Source organism: Amphiura filiformis, chromosome 17 (assembly GCF_039555335.1).
Source record: "Amphiura filiformis chromosome 17, Afil_fr2py, whole genome shotgun sequence".
Lineage (NCBI taxonomy): Eukaryota > Metazoa > Echinodermata > Ophiuroidea > Amphilepidida > Amphiuridae > Amphiura > Amphiura filiformis.
The window spans coordinates 34,375,721-34,397,539 of NC_092644.1; the positions used below are offsets into that span (position 1 = coordinate 34,375,721).

At 35.4% G+C, this 21,819-nt stretch overlaps 1 protein-coding gene and 1 non-coding gene across 2 annotated transcripts in view; one reads left to right on the plus strand and one right to left on the minus strand.

Annotated features, from left to right (window-relative positions):
- LOC140137680 (atrial natriuretic peptide receptor 1-like) overlaps nucleotides 1-21,819 on the plus strand; it is a 104,751-nt gene that overhangs the window by 34,629 nt on the left and 48,303 nt on the right. Inside the window, exons 2-6 of the mRNA XM_072159431.1 lie at nucleotides 1,412-1,557; nucleotides 17,196-17,351; nucleotides 19,880-20,024; nucleotides 20,964-21,058; nucleotides 21,505-21,625. Of these exons, the coding sequence (XP_072015532.1) occupies nucleotides 1,412-1,557; nucleotides 17,196-17,351; nucleotides 19,880-20,024; nucleotides 20,964-21,058; nucleotides 21,505-21,625 (663 nt within the window). The remainder of the gene's footprint in view (nucleotides 1-1,411; nucleotides 1,558-17,195; nucleotides 17,352-19,879; nucleotides 20,025-20,963; nucleotides 21,059-21,504; nucleotides 21,626-21,819) is intronic.
- Trnat-ggu (transfer RNA threonine (anticodon GGU)) lies at nucleotides 1,641-1,714 on the minus strand. Its single transcript has one exon. It is a non-coding gene; the product is annotated as a tRNA-Thr (tRNA).

Below are 21,819 nucleotides of genomic sequence, written 5' to 3' on the forward strand. Positions count from 1 at the left end.
AACCCACTAACTGTTAACGGTCAAACGAGTTTTAATAATTTAGTTTATTCTCTACTGTATAGATTGATCAGTGAGTCTTAAAAGACATGACAAGAAATACATTATTTGTTGGTCTTTTCAAGTTATTTAGAACGTTTATGGAATTGCAAATTTGCATTTTGAAAGTTCATAATTAAAGCATTGATTAGAGGAAATAGGTACAGTATACATTCATTTTGATACTAAATTTTGAAAGCCTGCAGAAATAATATTATAATACGCTATGGTAAAATATAGTACAAAAGCATAGACCTACATTAATTTTTACAGCATGTAACCCAATACCATTTCTCTCAACACCTGGAACAAATTCCTCGCATTCCATTTCAATGTCACACCGCTCCCACACCTGCAACAAATTCTTCGCATTCCATACAAGTGCAATACCTGTACCAACACCTGCAACAAATTCCACGCATTTCATTCAAATGTCATGTCTCCTCTCAACACCTGGAACAAATCCCTCGGCATTTCCATTGTCGTTTTTAACATCTGGAACAAATTTCTCGCATTCTATTCAAATGTGATATCGCTTCCAACGCCGGGAACATCCATCTGTAATGTGTCGCTTCTAAACACCTGGAACAAGTCGCACGCTTACCATCCATTCAAATGTAATATCGCTCTCAACACCTGGTATGTACAAAGAGCGTGTATTGATTGTTGCAACATGTTACCCGATACCATATCTCTCAATACCTGGAACAAATTCCTCGCATTCCACTCAACTCTTTGACACATGATAAACATAACCTCTTAACCTTTGGCCGAGTTTTTTTCCGGAAGTGCGACCTCGAATGAATGGCGCCGCCTACGTCGGATCTAATTTTAGCTAGCCGTAACGAAATTAGCGTTACGGTTGTGAGTACCGGGAGAGACTGCTCAACAGTAATGTCGCTTATCTAAACACCTGGAAAAAATACCCGCATGTCATTCAAACATAGTGTCGGTCCCAGGATCTATAACAAATCCCACGATTTCCATTCCAATGTAATGTCGCTCTCAACATCTGGTGATGTAATAATTTTAGCAGCATGTCACCCGGACCCTATCTCTCAACACCTGGAACAAATCCCTCCAATTCCATTCAACTATAAAAACCTGGAATAATTCCCCGCATTCCATTAATACAATGTCGTTTCTAGCACCTGGATCAAATTCTTCGCATTCCATTCAAATTATATGTCGCTCACAACACCTGGAACAAATTTATTGCATTGCATTCAAACGTTATGTCGAGCTGTTGTCATTTAATAATGTTAACAAGTTCAACCTGCCCTGTTACTTCTGAACGCGTACAAATAATTTGATGTTATGCATGGTTTAATTGTAAACACTGAATTTTAGACGTGTTTTGTTTGTTAAATTTCAGTTATCATCTTTGCATTTGAGGGGCAATTCATTCGACAAGTATTACTTACTGCTTTTGATCTAAACCTGATAGATGGCAACTACGCATTCATCGCCATCAATACACGGAGAAGTGGCCACATTCTAGAAGACGAACAATGGAGCCTGGTAGGTCATTGTTTTACTTAAGAATAAAAGGTTTTTAACACAAGTCAACACATACATAAATGACAGGCAGTGAAAAAAATTCACTGACCATCCAGGATTTGAACCTGGGACCTTCGGTTCACCGGACCGATGCTCTACCAACTGAGCTAATGAGTCAGATGGAGAAGAGCAGTGATGTTATTATCTATAGGCCTTCAGTTCAACACCCGCCCTCTATCATCTTCTCATGTGTTGACTTGTGTTAAAAACCTCTTTCTTAAATCTTCTTGGATGAGAAGATGATAGAGGGCGGGTGTTGAACTGAAGGCCTATAGATAATAACATCACTGCTCTTCTCCATCTGACTCATTAGCTCAGTTGGTAGAGCATCGGTTCGGTGATCCGAAGGTCCCAGGTTCAAATCCCGGATGGTCAGTGAGATTTTTTCACTGGCTGTCATTTATGTATGTGTTGACTTGTGTTAAAATCCTTTCTCATAATTAATTTACCACATAGTTTGACTTTATTTCTCCACCTCTAATATTGTTCCTTAATTCATGGTTGTAATCTAGTTACCTTCAAGTTTTTCCCCAAATAATCGTTTAGAATTGTGCCAAATTTAAGTTGTTGATAGCAGCCTATGTTTACTTTGCTTTAGTGGTTTTTGTCAAATCTTTGTACCAAACCGTGCCAACTGCATTTGATTTTGAACAAAATAACCTTGGTCATCAAAAACCTGAACAGGCTCAAAAAGATTGATTAGTCGCTTAGCAACAGTGTGCGTCCATGTGGAATCTTCAAAAATCTCCCATGTCTCCCCCGCATATAGTATTTTTCCGCTTCATTTTAGGGACAACATGATTACAATGATTAAATCTGGACGATATCCTGATATTCAATTGAATTAATGTGTCACTTCGTCAAATCCATTCCCAAGGTGACAAAATTAACTTTGCGATCTCATTTATATGAGTCTATTGGGGAAAGTGGAACACAAAGAGTTTGGAGAAAAGACGAGAAAGGAAGATGGAATTAATGATAATTAATACATTGTGTCCCAATATCAAAGTATAAAAATTAACGGATGATATCCTGATATTCATTGAATTAATGTGTCACTTCGTCAAATCCATTCCCAAGGTGACAAAATTAACTTTGCGATCTCATTTATATGAGTCTATTGGGGAAAGTGGAACACAAAGAGTTTGGAGAAAAGGCGAGAAAGGAAGATGCAAGATTAATACATTGTGTCCCAGTATAAAAATATAAAAGTTAACGGGTGCTTGCACATCCGCCATCGGCGATGTGCATTCTTTTTACCGCGTTCTTCTTACCTAGCCGGGACACCGGCTAGGTCTTGTGATGCTATCGGATCTTTCTTCTTTCTTCTTTCTTCTGGCAACAAATTTCAAAATGCTTCTTCTCCTACATGTTACATCCTACAATGACGTCACTTGCACATATGCATCGGCTATATCCAGTGTCTATAGGATATTCACAAATTTGGGGTCAAAGGTCATTAAGGGGTCATTTCCGGTATAAAACCAAATATCTTCAAAGTGCTTCTTCTCCTACATGTTACATCCTACAATGACGTCACTTGCACATATGCATCAGCTATATCCAGTGCCTATAAATTATTCACAGAATTTGGGTCAAAGGTCATTAAGGGGTCATTTCCGGTCTGAAAGCTAAAAATATTCAAAAAATACAAATTACATAGCAGAGTGTTGTCATTAGCACACATGCATTGCTACCAACCAGGGTCTTTGGGGTGTCTACAGTTTTGGGGTCGAAGGTCATTAAGGGTCGCTTCCGGTCAAAAACCAAAAATCATCAAATATGTTCATTTTTTTTATCTCAAAACGTAACCAGACCACAGTTGCATAAACTTCATATATGCATTAGTGTTACCCGATGTGAGCATGGTATTTTTATTTTTCTGGTCAAAGGTCATTTAGACGTCATTTCCGGTTTAAAGCTAAATAACTTCAAGAATTTTTATCTCCAAAACTAAGCATAGCAGATTTTTTTTATTTAAACTGTAACAATGCATTTTCGTGGTGTATATTAGGGTTTTTTTGTATTGGGGTCAAAGGTCATTAAGGAGGTCAAAACGTCAAATTTGCAAACAAATGTTTAAAATTACGGAAAGTAGCTATATCTCAGCCTATGGAAGACGGATAAAGCCCCTACATGCTACAGTGATGCACCATTAATGGTATGAGATGTCCATAAACTTGAAGACTGGCATTTCCGGCTCCCCGGCTAGGTCCAGATCTGTAACCAGATCTAGTTCTTTCTTTCTTCTTCTTCTTCTTCTGTCAACACTATGATCAGCCATCGTAGCCACATGCTTTCAGGCATGTTGACCATACTTGGTCAGTATAACCGTTTGGTGGTGCCACAGATGTCACATGATCAACTTCCGGTCAAATGTCATCCACTTCCGGTCAATGGCCAAAACTTGGATTTTACTAAAAATGCTACTCCTCCCACATATTACATAGCACCGTGACGTCACTTACACACATGCATCATCTATAGCCAGTGTCTAAAAGTTATACCACAAAATTGGAATCAAAGGTCATTAAGGGTCACTTCCGGTAAAAGTCTGAAAAATTTGTAAAAAATATTCAAAAAACCACTGTCTTTACAAATTACATAGCAGAGAGTCGCCATTAGCACACATGCATCGCTATTATCTAGGGTCTTTAGGATGCCTACAGTTTTGGGGGTCAAAGGTCATTAAGGGGTTACTTCCGGTCAAAAACCAAAATTATCAAAAAGTTTAAATTTTTTTATCTCAAAATGTAAACAAACCAGAGTAATATACCCATCATACATGAATTAGTGTTACATGGTGTATGCATGGTATTTTTTATTTTGGGGGTCAAAGGTCATTAAGGGGTAACTTCCTGTTTTAGCTAAATAACTTCAAGAATTTTTATCTCAACAACTAAACATAGTAGAATTTTTTAATTAAAAGTGGAACAATGCATTTTGTCGTTGTATATAAGGTTTTATTTTCATTGAGGTCAAAGGTCATTAAAGGGGTCAAAAGGTCAATCATAAATTTAAAAAATCATAATCCATGTATAAGTTACGATAAAGCTGAAAATTCACCAGGAATATTCCTTATGACATCCTAAGCACTATGTAATATTTTTGCGGGGTCAAAGGTAATTAAGGGATCACTTCCGGTTCTCACAGATTCGGAGTCATAACTCATTTGTCACTGCTGGCTGTGCATCCTCGCGGTCGCAGGCGAACGCAATCAGATCTCGTTTACATTATTGATTTTTATTTAGGGTCAAAGGTTATGAGGGGTCACTTCCGGTGTTAAACAAAATACCTTCTAAATTACCTGGCGGTTGTGCATGCTCGCGGTCGCAGGCGACCGCAACCAGATCTAGTTTTGCTTTGTTTTAAACTCCAAAAATACCTTTTAAATTAAAATCACAAATCCACAAAGGAGCAAGTAGCATCATCCGTTTTCTGCACAATCAGTGCAAATTTTGTTCGATCTGGTTACAAAGAAACGAATGATTACGTAACTATTTTAGCATCAAACAATTCAAGTTGGATCGCGCGCGCGAGCGTATAAATATGAAATGGCATTACACGTGGCATAAACGGCACGTGACATGCGTTTCATCGTCACGTTTGTAACCACTGAATCAAAAATGAGCGCAATGTGCACTGATATGTAGGGAAAGATTGCGCTATTATGTTCTTTTTTAAATTGTGTGATTGCAGTAAATTGTGTGATTGCAGATTGCAGTACTTTTGGAGTTATAACGGAATAAAAACATCGGGTTATTTCTATTGGAACATGCTTTACTTAATAAACATATCAACATAAGAAGTGGGTACGTACGACGTATACAGTAAGCCACATAATTAAATTACCAGTTACGTTCACCATATCCTAAATAATTAGAACCACCAGCCAATAGCTGCATCTTTTAGCTTGAATATAAGACCTCATTCGTTGAAATTGTTCAAGAAATAAAGGCACAACGATCCAAAAACCCAAGGAAGATGCTAATTACATACTCTAGTAGTTACAACTTTGCCACATACATTGCATGCCCTATTGATTTGTACACAAAGCGTTCGCGAACAAGAGAATTAGCGGCATACTTCCATTGATTAGCACGAAAATCTAACTTTTTATTTCACTTTATCATTAGGTTTTGGATCACCGTTTCTTTAATTCTCAACCAATTTCAATAAATAAGGTCTTAAATCAGAGCTAAGGCATCGGCTGCTTGTTTCATTTTTTACACATTTGTCTTTATTTAGGATATACAGGAGTGAACACAACTGCTACCTTAATTCTTTTGCTTACTGTAGGGGTGCTTTGGTTGTTAATCAATCACTATGATCACTATAAGTTGGCGAATGACACGTATACCTGAACGCGTTACTCTTTATTTACATGCTCTGTGTAGTTACAACCTGTATCAAAATGATTAGTACCCATCATTTTTCATTGATAATGGATGTATGACACGTCAAAATTGTAAATAAAATCGTATAAAATTGTTTAACACGTCATAAACTATACATCCTAGACATTTTGCTGCATTTGAAAGATGCAAATTTATCAATAACTTCAAATGATTAGTTATTAATTATACTATTCTTCCGAGGAACATGTCGTGAGTGATGCGGGGAGGTTTTTATACTAAAAAAATTATTTGTGTTTACATTAGTCCCCTTTGGCGTTATTGTTATTTTTGGACAAGAATCGACTGTATTAGATTTTGTTTGCGCATGGGAATGAAAAAAGCAATTTTAAACCCCTTTTTCACAAGTTCATTGTTTGATAGCCATGTAAAAAAGTGTTAAATAAAATTCACATTATGCATTTAAATTAGTAAAACGATTTAAATCTAGTTCCACTCATTGAAAATGGGTCGCATCAAACAAGCGAGTAATGATAAGTGAATTCTGTTACTTTATTTTCCTACTTCCAGACAATGAAGGTTTTAGTGCATAACATGATAGCATACAAGATAACAATAACATACTTTCATCAAGTTCATTAGAATCAAAATTTGGTCCATTTTGCAAAAAAAAAGTCTCAGCGTAATTGTATATATAATAAAAAGGCTGTCCGATTTTTCATGTTCTGTTTTCTATCGTTCATTGAGGCCTACCATTAAAGCAATATGTGACGCGATCAAGCAAAATCAGTCGGAACTCGGAAATATTAAATTTTCAGTTTCTTATAGGTTAGTAAAACACATTTACAAAGCTACATTTTGCAGAAAACCCCATTGAAATTGGACAACCAATTTCAAAGATATGAGCAATTAAAGAATTTCCAAAACAACAGGAAACAAAAGGAAATATTTCCTTTGTATGGCTATATCTCAAAATCAATATTTCCGAGTTCCGACTGATTTTGCTTGATCGCATCACATATGTTTCCAAATTTCGAGGTGTATTGCTCCAGCAATTTTGTACGAGAAGCAAAATAAAAAAAAAACTGTATAACGATGCCTCATAGGATAGATAGTACATACACTTTCGGTTGTGGTTACCACATTCACCATTTACACCATTTAGCAAAACTACTAAGTTTAAAGTCCAATCGTTTAGAACCATTTCACAAGAGAAAGATTTTACTTAAGAAATCTATGGCCTCACCAAGCCCAATGATCAACTTTGTGATAAAGTGGTGATTTAAGAGCAACGATTAGCTTAAAGACATTTGGGTGTAAACAAAAGCGTTTTTTTAATGCCGGTTGAAAAAACCCAGGATGTTGCTTAACTAGCCACTAATTGTTTCAAATTAACATCGTAAACATTGGGAAACCATGCACTTATACTAGGTGTGTACGCGAGCAGCCTTCCTTTAAGGTTACCAACTATTTTAAATTTGGTAGTTCACAGCATCTTGCGATCAATTCATAGCGAGTGTGTAGAAGAATTCAAATATCACAGATATACTTTTGTAGGTCCTGTGGTTCTTGATTTTTGTAAAACGTTGATAATAAAATAAAAATAAAGCGGCATTTATCCACGCTTTCTGAATACTCAGATTCCTTAAAGCGCGCCACGGGTCGATATGCTGCCAAGCCCCGACGGGCAGCGCAAGTTGACCTCAATGCTGAGTGTGACAGACAACAGGCCCGGGCTGATCCCCTGCTCTTTACGAAAAGGCCTGCAACTTTTATAATAACAGCAATAAATCAAGCAAGTGTTATTTGACAATAATATTTTTTGACTGCTTCGACCAACAACCAACAATATAATACCTATATAGTCCCCCCTTAATACGCTCTCTTAAGGGCATACTACACCCATATATGTGATGCGATCAAGCAAAATCAGTCGGAACTCGGAAATATTAAATTTTCAGTTTCTTATAGGATATTTAAAAGCATTTACAAAGCTGGATTTTGCAGAAAACCCCATCGAAATTGAACAACCAGTTCCATAGATATGAGCAATTGATGAGTTTCCAAAACAAAAGGAAACAAAGGGGAATAGATCCTTTCTTTGGCTATATCTCAGAATCAATATTGCCGAGTTCCGACTGATTTTGCTTGATCGCGTCACATATTGGTTTGATTGGTCTAAAAAAGTATTTTTTCATTTATAGCTAGGCGATATATGCACGGATCATGTGAAATTTAAAAAAAATGAAAAAAAAAGAAAAAAAAGTGCTTTTACACCATTGTAGTAAGTCATTTTAGCCCTATATATTTTTTGTTTACTGTGTATCCTAGTAACTCAGATGCGTGTTTCATAACAAACCATAATTTATTCTATTGAACATGTTCAAGTAGGGTACATGAATAGAATACATTAAATCCTTTGTTATACTCTCTATAGAAAATATATAGTCGTGCATGCAAAATATATAACACTGAATAAATTAAATAAACACTTACACAATGGATGCATAGTCATTAGTCAATTTAATACTATAATGTGTTGTTAGGAGAAGAAAAGGCTATTAGGTCACCGTATGTCAGGTTATAGGTCAATTGGTTCAGGTCAAATTTAAGCATCAATTTTGAATACACATGTAAGAGTCTGTGATATCATAATGAGGAATAATTTTGATATTCTGTCTTTAACTGGATATATATCGAGAAGTGCAAGGTGGATACCTTGGGATGTAAATGGTGAGTACAATTTAGAATGCCTAGTTGAGATGGATTTCACAAATAAATATAAAATAGTTACCAAAATCACAAAAGTTAAGCTTACGGAAAACTACCCAATATGTTGGTATAGGTGACAAGAAATACATTTTTTTTTTCAACATTGCTGCAGTATGGTTGTGGTAACCTGTTACCTGTGGCTTAATTAAGTTTCAGTGAAATAATGTCGCAAGTTAAAAATACAAAATATAGCTCAACATTGAAAATAGAAGCATTTTAACCAGTTCCTTTTTTGATAGTTGTGGAGCACCACGTTCATGAAGTCATAAAAGAAATCAGGAACCACTTATTCCCATTTTACATATCAACTTTATTTCCCTAACGTGTTAGCAACACATATCCAAAATTTTAACGAAATCCGTTGATAGTAAGCTTTCCAAAATGAAGTGAATTTAAATCATCAGTGATGTACCACCTTTTGGCTTCTACTTTTAAAAGCATGGATACCGATGCCACCAATAAAACGAGAAGATTTGCCCCTTCATTTTGCATACCACTTTGTCCAATTTTTTTTGTAATTTCTTCACAAAATGCAAAAAATGCAAAAAAAATCAATGGGTGTAGTACCCCTTAAAATCCAAATAATATCGCCACTGACACGCATTACTAACATTATGCAACGCCCAATACGTGTGGGCATATCCACCATTTGATCTCTTTTCAAAAAGGATTAAATTACGGACACGATATTCCATAGACGGGAGAGCATGGAAAGAAATATTATGATAAAATCGGATCATCGTCCTTCAAAGAAACACGAAGTAAACTGTGCTATCTGATAATGTTTTTTGCACGTATACGCTGGCGAAGTTATGTAATAATCGGATTTGTACCATAGCAATTATGTGAAAATGGTTTTCGAATATATCGTGCTACCCTGGTACGTTCACGCGGTACCTCTGCAATCTGCATTGAACCATACCATGCTGATCACTCGCATCTGTAAGATTAGTATCTTTGAAAAGGCCGGCATTGTATTCAATATGTGACCAGCTCCAACAAAACCCGGAACAGGTCGTCAGGCATGTTTTTGAGTTATAGGCCTTTAAAGATGACATTCGCATAAGAATAGTCTAATTTTGGAATTCTTAATTTCATGGTATTTGACCTTGGGACTAGGTGGACATTCAAATTCTTGAAAGTACTTATTAAAATTAAGTTTATTTAATCAATAATTGACAGTTGAACTATGATAATCCCTATTCAATCCTGTGTAAAGCAGGAAACTAATTAGCCCATTAATCAGAATAGCAATTTGACAAAAATATCAAGGTATCATTTACAAAATTATCCATATCTTGAAAAGTGTTGATGCTATGTATATAATTTTTTGTATCATTGTAAAGCTTATTCTCCCGTGCTTACAATTTTATTCAAATCATGAAATGTCAAAAATGCGACTTGTTCCTGGATTTGTCGGAACGGGTCACATATATGATTGCAGACATACACATTGTTTTCACGTATTGCTATGGTAGTTAATCCGATTTATTACGTCACTTCGCCAGCGTATAGTATTCACATAATTGATTACGTAATTTTCTTCAAACTACAACGTGGCGCTAAGAATTAAAGGAAATCACCAAAATGTTTTAATTTCAATTAGTTTCTAGGCCAATATTGATTGTCTGTAAACCGTTCGATAAATGTAGTCATGATCAAATGGAGACAGTAATTGAATACAGTGAAATATGTCGAATTGTAACATTTTCTGTGTTCCTATTTTTAAACTTGCAGTTGTTGATTGATTTTCTTTTACAATTAGATGGCGTCCATTATGTACTTCAGTAAATTTGTGGCAAGTTTTAGACTACAACTCCTTGGTTTGCTGTTCGTTTTATATAAATATTTAATACCACATTTAGTTTTTTTGTACAAAATTATTTGCCCGCATTGACCAATACAAGCACACACGCAACCTTTCAGTTTTCTTCATTTTGTCGATAATTCTGATAATAAAGTGGTTTGCCGATAATATCAATGATTTTTAGCTATTTCAGACAATTTTACAGATTATTTTGACTTGCAATAACAGTTAGGACGCGGGACTACCGATTGTTATTGTTCTGCAAGGCTCACTCAGTCATTTAATAAGGCAATACAAACGATCGAATTTGGTATTCAAATGAACAAAATTTTGAGTTACACCTTTTCAGTGTAAAAATTTTTTCTCGGCCAAATGAAAAGCAATAATTTTCATTTTTTAGTAAATGTCAGGAAAAACTGTAATGCTTGATACTGTATTTTTTTCAAATCTTAGTGTTAAACTTAGTCGTGAAATTCAGTCATTTAGTGTAAGATTTTCGATTTTGATAGGCTTCAACTCTGCCCGCGAGCCTTTTTTGGATCAATCTTTTAGCTTTTCAAAGTAATATAGTTCGCTAAAGAAGGATTTTTCCCAACTTTCTAACGCACATCACCGTGAGCGATATATCATAGTTTTGTCAGAATTTCCGTTTTGATTCCATAATTTTTGACTACCAGCTGGAAAATTTTCAAATCCACACGTGAAATCTTAGGCTAATACTAGCATTGTGGATCGATATCTCTGGGTGCCCGGCCTGGATACAGTGTTGCCAGAACTTCAATATAGCAAAGAAATTACCTAGTGTTTCAATTGTCATGAAGGTGACTGGGTATAGTGCCTTTTGTTTGTGTTTGTTTGAAATTGCTTAAACCCACCGAAAATCATAATGAAGCAGCCAAAACAATACAAGGTTAAACATGGAAGTTTATAACAACCTATTATAATGACCTAAAGGAAAAATCATTTATGGCAACAATGAGCCTTGCATTGTAAGTCATGGTTAAAATGTGTTGAGTACCCACCCCACCCCCATAGGCCTACATAATATTACATACCGGTACCTTATAATATTTATATAGCACGGCTATAGCTATAGCCTACATTTAGAAAGTAGGTCCTATAGCGCTAAATTATGACAAATAGGCCTACACAAACGATGGGGGGGGCATTCAAAATTCACCTGGAGATAGGAGGGACAGAAAATTAAAATCCCCTCTAATAACACGCGAATTTTTCTAGGTTTGGACAGTGGATTTTCCCAAGGACCTCATCCTAGGTAAATAAACAAACAAACAAACAGACAAAATGGTTTTCATATATAATCATGAAATCCATATCCCCTATAAATTGAAATTGCAGGCTATCACGGGAGCAAATTTCCAAAATTCACCTCATTTACCAGAATTGGGGATTTGGGCTACCAAATCGCTGGTCAGGCAATCCTGGTTTTCAATGGAAAAGGGACCTGGTTGACAACAATTGAAATATCGATTATTTCTGCTGGTTGTTCTCGAGATAAAGTACTGAGTTTGCCATTTTCGTAGCATGAAGGGAAAAAGGGTAAAATAAAAACGGAAATTCTGACAAAACTATAATATATAGACCCACACGATGTGCTTTACAGAGGTGGGAAATATCTTTCTTTAGCAAACTATATTAGTTTGAAACGCTAAAAAATGAATTCCGTAAAAAGCTCACGGGCGAACTAAAGGCCTATAAAAATCAAAAATATCACACTAAAAGACAAAATATGATGCTTGAATTTTAACACCAGGATTTACAAAAAAATGTATATGCAAGCACTATGTCTTTAACTGACATTACTGAAGAAAAAAAATATATTGCTTTATATTTGACCGAGAAAATAAATTTCATAGCAAAAGGTGTATCTCTGAATTGTGCTGATTTTAACATGTATCGATCGACTTTTAGCGCGACTATGCATTTCTAAAGAATTGGTAGTCCCGCGTCCTAACTGATAAGAACATGTTCTACATTTGCTACATACAAAATATAATAGAAAATTTTACAATCCGGATTATCCGGATAACGTGTTTGTAAAAATATACTTTGAAACATAATCCGGTTTAAAATCTTCGGTATGTTGAGAATCAAATTAAAGCCATAATGTACGAGCCTATATAATATTATTTGGGTTAATTTTGATGAAACCTGATTTATTAGCATAAATATTTGTAATGTTAACAACAGAATTGGCAAAAATTGTTGTGTTTGAAGCTTTTGTATAAGGCAGGATATTTTGAATAAATTGAATTCATGCTGTATATTACAACATCGAATCCCTATAGAGAGCCACAGTAAGATAGCAGTAAGGCACGGCGTCTTTTTTGGTCCTATAGCACTATCGGTGCCCAAAGAGGTACCGATGGCACTTTTTATCGTACCCTGAACATTATTTTTGTACAGTGCATTAATTTTGTTTTTTTATTTGAATGAAAAACGATAACACTATGCAACTGTTAATTATTATGCTTGATACAATTTATTACATCTCCTGAAAGTGATGTTAAGAGTCATACCGGGCACCGATACTTCTATAGGACCAAATTCGACGTGGTGCCCGGGTGGGTTTCTTTCATTTTACTCCATTATTTTGGCTTAAGGGTATACGATTTATTGTTGGTCGAAGCCTTCTAATCTTCTTCTTTTTCTTCTTCTTCTTCGCGACTGTATGCGCATTTTACCCGATTTCAGTACACTCTCGGCGAGTGCCGTTTTTAGTTTGCGACCCACACCTCACACACAACACACTAATTCATAATCACAATGTATAACTTATTAAATGTCACTCCAAAATAGTGCAAACTATTCTTTATATGAATATCCACTCGTATATTCTTTATTTGAATTGTTATATTAAAACGAATATTTGACGCCTCTTTCATCTAAATCGGAACACTTTCATGTTTTGACCCCACAGAGCGCACAAATTGAACTTTGACTGTTTTTGGTATAAATGAACAGTATAGGGGCGACATATACATTTGAAGGTTTTCCAATATGTATTGCTCCATTACCAAGAGATGGAATCGATACTGTGGGACAGTATATAATAGGACCTCCACTAGTCGCCCGGACTAGTCGTATATGCAACAGACCTCTGCAAGAATTTGGAAATTCAAAATGCAGACTAGCGTTTGGCACGTAACTCAAAACCGACTTGTTGGAGATTTCCATTCGTTATCTATTGATGAAGTGAGATCAGATAGAAATATTAATAAAATAAGAAATTATAGGTCCTATCTAATGTTATATGTAAATTGAACCTTTTTTTTTTTTTTTTTTTTTCATTTTGCTTTTAGATTAAACAGGACAAAAGACAAATAACTTTAGTAAAGTAAATTGAACTTTCAAAATCAGTAAAATAAAGAAACCATCTAACGATTTTGTCTCACAAATTTCAACAAAAATTGAGCCCGTAAAAATGTCATATGTGGTGTGATCAAGCAAAAATTAGTCGGAAGTCGGAAATATTGATTAAGCCATCTTAATTAAATCCTGCGTCTCAACGCTGCCACGCGCGTTAGTAAAATCGTGCGCGTATAGTCCTCTTTGAAAATCAAGAAATTCATTTTTTTATCTCTTTTTATTTATTTTTTTAACAAAAAGGCGAAAATAAAACTCAAAATTCGTATTTGATTTCAAGTTGATTTGTTCGCAAACTTTGGACACGAAAAGAGAAGAGTAATAGTTTGTAGCAGTGACTTTTTTGTCTGCTATTCCAACAACATTGAACATTATTTGCACAAAATGCTTGTCCTAAATCCTGTACTGACACATCAACAAAAAAAAATAAATAAAAAAAATACAGTGAAAAACATCGCATTCCGCATTAGATTTTGAATTTCTCACAAGCTTTGAGACACAGGATTTAATTAAGATGGCCTTATCCGATATAGCCAAACAAAGGAAATAATTTCGTTTGTTGCCTATTGTTTTGGAAATATTTCAAATGTTCATATCTTTGGTAAAAGTAAAATCAAAGTACAGGGTGTCCCTAAAACAAACAGAACATTTGTCCTATTTTCTCCCATTTTTGAAAAGTTGATCAAATATATTTTGGTATATGACGAAACCTAAAATCATTAGCTTTAATGAACCAAAACAATTTTTTCAATGGGCATACACCTTTTAAAGATATGCCCTTTTAAAGAAATGTACCCCCTTTTCACTCTGTCCACGGATGAGGATTGGCTACATCAAAGATCAAAATGAAACAGACGGTTAATGATATGGAAAAATAATAACATAAGGCTTCGGAACTCATTCACATGTGTAATAAACTAAGCAAGTATCGCTATGACGTCATAATGTAAGTACGCTTTCATAAATCGGGAAATAGCTATATGTACATCAGATGTTTGTCTAAACATTCGGTAAACATGCGATTTCATCGGATATTTGGCCAAATATGAAAGGGAATCACAAATCTAATCTATACATATCAAATATTGCACACCCTTGAAGTTTGATATTACTTGGTCTTACTAGGTTTAAAGGGTTAAACACAGGAAGGTCAGTTATTTTACTTTGTTAAGGGCTGGGGTATGAACGTTTGGACAGTATTTATTTTGGGACATTAGAGCACATCAGACATATCGAATTGCATTCTGAATACGAAGAATGTCATTCTGATATCAAATAATTTTTTTTTTGAAATTCGCAATTTAATACACATTTTATGGCAAATCATTAAAATTGATATTTTGATATTTAACAGTACTCGAAGTAAACTTTATAAATCTGATGATTTATACTTAACGTGTATGTAGGTGGGATGAAATGCCGACGATCAATTGAAAATTTTGACCTTTCGTATTGAAGATATGGATTTTTTTCCCAAAACACCAAAAAAATTAGGTCTTTTTGGGAAAAAATCTATATCTTCAATATGAAAGGTCAAAATTTTCAATTGACCGTCGGCTTTTCCTCCCTGCTACATACACTTTAAGAATATATCATTAGATTTATATAATTTACTTCGAGGACTGTTATATATCAAAATTTGAAAAATATCAAATTTTTATAATTTGTCATAAAATTTGTATTATATTGTGATTGTCAAAAAATGAAAATTATTTAATATCAGAAAGACATGCTTCGTATTCAGAATGCAATTCGATAGGTCTGAGGTGCTCTCATGTCCCACAAAAAATACTGTCGAAACGCAATAAACGCTCATTTTGGATCCCTTAATATTAGTGCAAATAAAAGGATGGGATGGGACCACAATTACACCTAGCTATTTGGTGATACATTTGAGCGTTTTAGCACATCAAAAGGAAAATTATTATGGGTGGGGGCTGGTTGCAACCTACCTCAGTTCCTTTCGGTACACTCTACTGATTCTGCTCTGCAACACTTCTTTAAAAAATCATAAATTAAATTACTTCTTAATTAAAAAATAACATCATATATGGACACATCGTTGTCCGAGTAATGTCAAAATTATGTCGTACTGAATTATGACAATATTTTTAGAACACCATTAGTGTAAATGTTAAATGCTAATGCCACTATTTTCTAGAAACCTAATTTTTGACTTAATTAAATTTAGTAAAGCTTAGCAACGCGGGAAATCACAATAGAACGTATTGGCGCATTATAGAAAGAAAAACAAAATAACGAGAGCGGAAAAATATAGCAAATCACTTGCAGTACACATTAATTTACTCTCTCTATTGTAGTCAGGTAATGCTAAATTTGTATGGGCGTTATAATGCTCAATAGCCTTCCATATGTGGTCCGAAATAACAATGAAACCGGTTTAAACAGGGCCCATGAATTGATTTGTGTGGTCAACTTGTGATACCGTATATCAGTTGAAAAACAGTTGGAAGACCGCCAGTTTAAAATCTGAACACCTCCTTTTGAGAGTTCAAGGTCGTGTCTTCCATTGGGGGTGTATGGATGTCAACTGTAATAGCCCATAGAATTACGATTCGGTCTTTATCCCTGTTCTTTGATAATATATGGTGCAATGTAGAGGAACAGCACAACGTCTAGTGCAGGGCAATACATTCAGACCAATAGCTGCAGTGATTAATCATGTTACATCATTACTTTTACGACACGTGTATTGATCATGTGATATTTAAAAAACAATGAAATAAATTTGTGAAAGTGTCCCTTTTGTCCATTTTGTCCACTGCCGACAATGGTGTCAAGTACAAGCGATCCTCCTTTGGATTGAAACTCAGCTGAGATCCTTCAATCAGTTATTCTTGTGAAAGATAAAATTCACACCATAATAGATGACCGATGGATTTCAAAGCTTTTTGAGATATTTTATGACCAGTCGATTGCAAATCGATGAAAGTTTAACGTATGTTTCAATGTATGGGCTAATAAATCCATATTTCACGATTAGTGGTTCTTTGTAGCCCTGCGGGGCAAACTAGTTGGATATCCACATTTCGCGGCTAATGGTTCTTGTTTTATTGCGGACCGGCGTAACGTTCACTCTCAAACAAACAAAATTCGTCATGTGTTTGCGTTGTAAAAGAAACCACGTGAATTGAGTGTCCTCTCAAGTTATTAATGATCTATGTGGTAGGTACCACGTACCCTGGAAAATTCACAGCCTGACAGCCTGTTTGATGATGATGATGTTTTTGTTTCTTTATTTGTTTGCTTGTCAACAGGATGATGGCCGAGATAGTGATGCGAAGACTGCCTACGAAGCATTGTTATGGATTCGCTTATATGAACCTCAAAACACACGGTACACGAATTTCCTCAGAGACATACAGCTGAGATCTTTCCAAACTTTTCAATTGAGTGAATTGGAAACTCACCAGGTAATTAGTACATGGTACTGTGTGTGGGGTATTACATTTATTTTGCTACATTAGCGGAACCAATGTTTTTGCCGTCCTTAAACCAATAATTCCCACGAGGGATCAAGGCCATAATAGGTTGAAATCTCACATTGTTCCTTTCTTCACTAGCAATAAAAAAAGGCAATTGTCATATTGTTCTACGGTGCTTAGTTCAGGAGTTATAACGTCGAATAGGTCATATCATATGTCATACACAAATGTCACAATTAAAAAATGGTCCGATTTTATCGAGATTTGTTTCAAATTACTCCCTTAAACATACACATTTCAAACATATACTATAATACACAATTTTAGTGCAAATTTCTATTGGCATGTCCACTTTCAGAGTTAATGAAGCCATATTCCAATAGAATACATGTATAACCTTTGACCCATGATTTCATCCGATTCTGAGGTTATATTTCTCAAATAAACTATTTTCCTATTTCGTTTGCCGAGAGGAGTAATTGCAGACAAATTAAGACTAAATCGGGGCATTTTGAAAATGTACCCTCTGTGCATGAGATATTTGACATTTGACCTACTTTTATTAACTCATGAGCGCTATATGCCAATGGGCTTTTTCTTATTCCTAGCAACGAGAGGAAAAATAAGTACATTACAACATTGGCCCCATTATGACCTTATATCGAACATCTTGGAAGCATAGAGGGCATAGAAAAAAGGACCCATTTTAGTTTTATCATTTGAGATGCAAAAAACAACACTGTACTGTTAGGGTTTCAGAGTCATGCCCCTGAGCAGCGTGCCGATGGGTTACTTCATTCACCAAGCGGCACTCTTTAGTATCTATTGAGTCGAGTTCGGGTGAAATCTAGCGAAATCTTATAGTATCACATTCTATTGCATCAACCCGTCTGCATGATAGATGTGCAGTAAACTACGATTTATCAGCATTTAAAAGAGATGTTAATTGATCAAGATAAACAATCGGGTATACAAATGACAATTAACTTTGTAAACCAGCCGCGTACCTAAAAGTGCTGGCCCACGTGATTTCCCGGTAATCCTGGCCACGTCACTGCCCGCGTCACTGCTACCAGTGACCGAAGTCAGACTTGCCCAAATTTTGGTTTATTGGTGCTTTACCCTGACAGCTTATTCAACATTGTGTGATTTTCTTTTTTACTTAAATAGTCATGCCGGGAGCCAAGTAGTGATATGTTTGATTAGGAGTGCAGATTATAAGGACACGAATACAAACATTCACACAAATACAGCGCGATTCTGGTGTCAAATTGTTGTTGTGACTTCAAATACTCACTTGTATTTCATATCTTATTCCTGTGAAGCATTTCCTTCGTATTTGATAGTAAATCGTAATTTTGACATTACTATTAGCAAAAAGACATTCCCTTATCAAATTAGAAGACTTTCTTGGAATAACAAATCACTGGTGCTTGATGGGATCATAAAGTTGATCTCCCTTCCGGCCGTCCTGACCGTGCTAGAGGGCGTCTTATACTCTCGTCAACAGGACGATTCGCTCTTTATTCCTTTCTTCTTTCCCTTCCTTGGGGCGTTAGGATTAGAATGCCCATATCATAAGATCGACAGTGATCCGGCAATTCCTTTGTCATGCATTTAAATGAGGCTTATAAATAATGTAGCAACTGTGCGGATTGTTAGGACCTTTTCGATGAGATACTCTGGCTATAAATAAATATAAAAACAGGGAAAATCTGTGCCAACTGACCAGCAGGGAACCAAAGGATGGATCTAAAAGGATACAGCAGTGTCACACTAGTAATGGATAAAATTAGAAACGGGGAAAATATGACACAACATCCAATGGCGGGGGGGAGTATCGCAAAACATATTATAAACAAAGTTAAAAACCCGACGTTTCGAAAAGACAAAACTTTTTTTTTCAAGGGATAAAATAAGAGACCTGCTCTCAGTATAGTGGAGAGCTGGTCTCCACTATACTGAGAGCAGGTCTCTTATTTTATCCCTTGAAAAAAAAAAGTTTGTCTTTTCAAGCGTCGGGTTTTTAACTTTGTTTATATGTCTTATGTTACTCTCCCATTGGATGTTGTGTCATGTTTTCCCTGTTTTTAATTTTATAAATAAATACCCTTACATAATAAGATATTGAGAATTTCATTTATTATCATTATTACAATTACAAAAAAAAACAATAGATGATCAGTAGATGATTAAGTAAGAATCGCAGTGGAAAACCGCTGAAAATCTCAGAAGAGAACGTGAAACGTAACCTATGATTTTGATATAAAATTGGATCGATTGAGCCCATATTTATTGGTCGAGCTATGAGTTATAAAATATTGGACGAGACGTAGTCGAGTCCAATATTTTGAAACTCATAGCGAGACCAATAAATATTGGGCGTAAAGCATCCCAATTTTATCATTATTATGTGTTGGATCCAATATTTTCACACACTTGGATTCATCAAAACATAATAATGTAATATATTGACCCTAGACAAACTAAAATATTGATGTTTTTAACCCTTTCAGATAGAATACTCTTTGGCGGCGTTTCACGATGCAGTTATTTTATATGCCGATGCTCTTAATGAAACACTCACCGATGGAGGGGATATAACAGATGGGTTAGTTGTGGTGGATAAACTAAGACAAAGAGATTTTTACCTACATTATGGTATGTGTTAATCGGCTAACATGACTAATAACATACACAGAAAAAACGCTTTTAAAAAAAGAATCTTGGTGCTGTTTAAATGCATTTGTTTTAAATTGTAAACATTTTTAATACCGTTAATGAAGATCCAGGCGGGGCCAAGCAATTTTTGGCAGGGGGAGCAATTTTTGGCATACATTTACAGGGCACCTTTTAAATAACATGCTCTCAAAATGCAACAACGTTCGAATATCCCAAATTTCCTGCTCGCTACCTGCTCATATCTAGACCATTTAAAATGGCCATTTAAAATTTTGTAAATTGGGAACCCAAATTTTGGCATGTGGAAAGGGGAGGGGCCCAAAGATTTATTTTGGCATGCCAATGGGGGGGTGGCATGCCGACCAATTTCTGGCACGCCATTTGAAAATTTTACCCCTTGGGATCATTATTGCACAGCCCACCTTTGTTTCAATTGGACATTTTATTGTGAAATTTCATTGTACAAGGAATACATTTAAAAAAATTCCACATAGCCCCGCATGAAAAGTATTTAATTATCTTTGTAACCACTCAAAAAGCATTTTGTGTGAATTTTACATCAGAACTAGGTGCTATTAAATTTTTATGAGCCTTTTTATTTTACATGTAAAGTCTATGGGGGTGACGATTAGAAATGGACGGCAATATTGAAAAACCCTCATTTTGGGTCACACACACTGCTAACTGAGTGAGTACAAACAAAATTAAATACATTTCATTCGGGGGCTGTAGCAAAAACAAAAAAATGTCCTATACCATTATGGTTATGGAACAAAGGTGAGCCCCTAATGAAGGTAACACGTAAATGAACCAATCCCAAGTTTATCAGCTTTTATTTAATCGTCATCGCAGATTGCAGAGTGAAAGGCCCCCTGATGATCCAAAAAAATTTTTCATAAACTTTTTTCTCCGTAACAGGTGTATTCGATCACGTGACGATTAACGCCAATCTTGATCGTGAGGCGGATTATTCACTGTGGGACATGACGCAAACTGACTGTGGGGAATTTACGGTATTATGATCTTTCTTTATAACGTTGCTGATGTAGGCAGCATATCGAATAAATTTCGATTTACGATATAAAACCTCCAAGCAATAACATTAACATTTCAGTGAATCTGCAAACCATACTCTAAACATCATAATTAAAATTTAATATAAAGTTCAGATAAAGAAGATTTCCGAGGACTTTGTAGTTCTCCTTATTAACCTCTGATGAAGTCTCATGTTCGATCGACACCTCTAACGCCGAGCTTACTAAGATTTCTTTAAACCTTAACGAATTTTAGATTTAGCGTCATACATTGCATTTACGGGCGTAAACGTCTATAGAAAGTAGAAAAGCCCCTTTTTCGAGAGGTGAAATATTATTTTCATGCACCATGGCTATATCGGTCTACATTTTGTTTTTTAATTAATAGTTGAAATTTTACAATAATGATTTCATACATATCACAGGTTGTCGCCAATTTTCGTGGCATAAGCCGAAGTTTGCTTCTGATTGAAGACGTTGTATGGCCTGTCGGTGCGTCGGCTCCACCAAACAGCGTTCCATTCGGTGACCCTGGATTATCAACTTGTAAGTATCATACAGACGTGATGTTCCCATGATAATTTCCGTCTTTTGGAGGGGATATAAAATAACTTCTTTTTCATATAACATTCTACTCTTTATCCCTTTTCTTAAATTTCAGATGAAACCTACGACGACTGAGTTTATCGATTCATAATTTTTTAATTGTGATCAATTATGAAATCTGTGAGATTATTTGG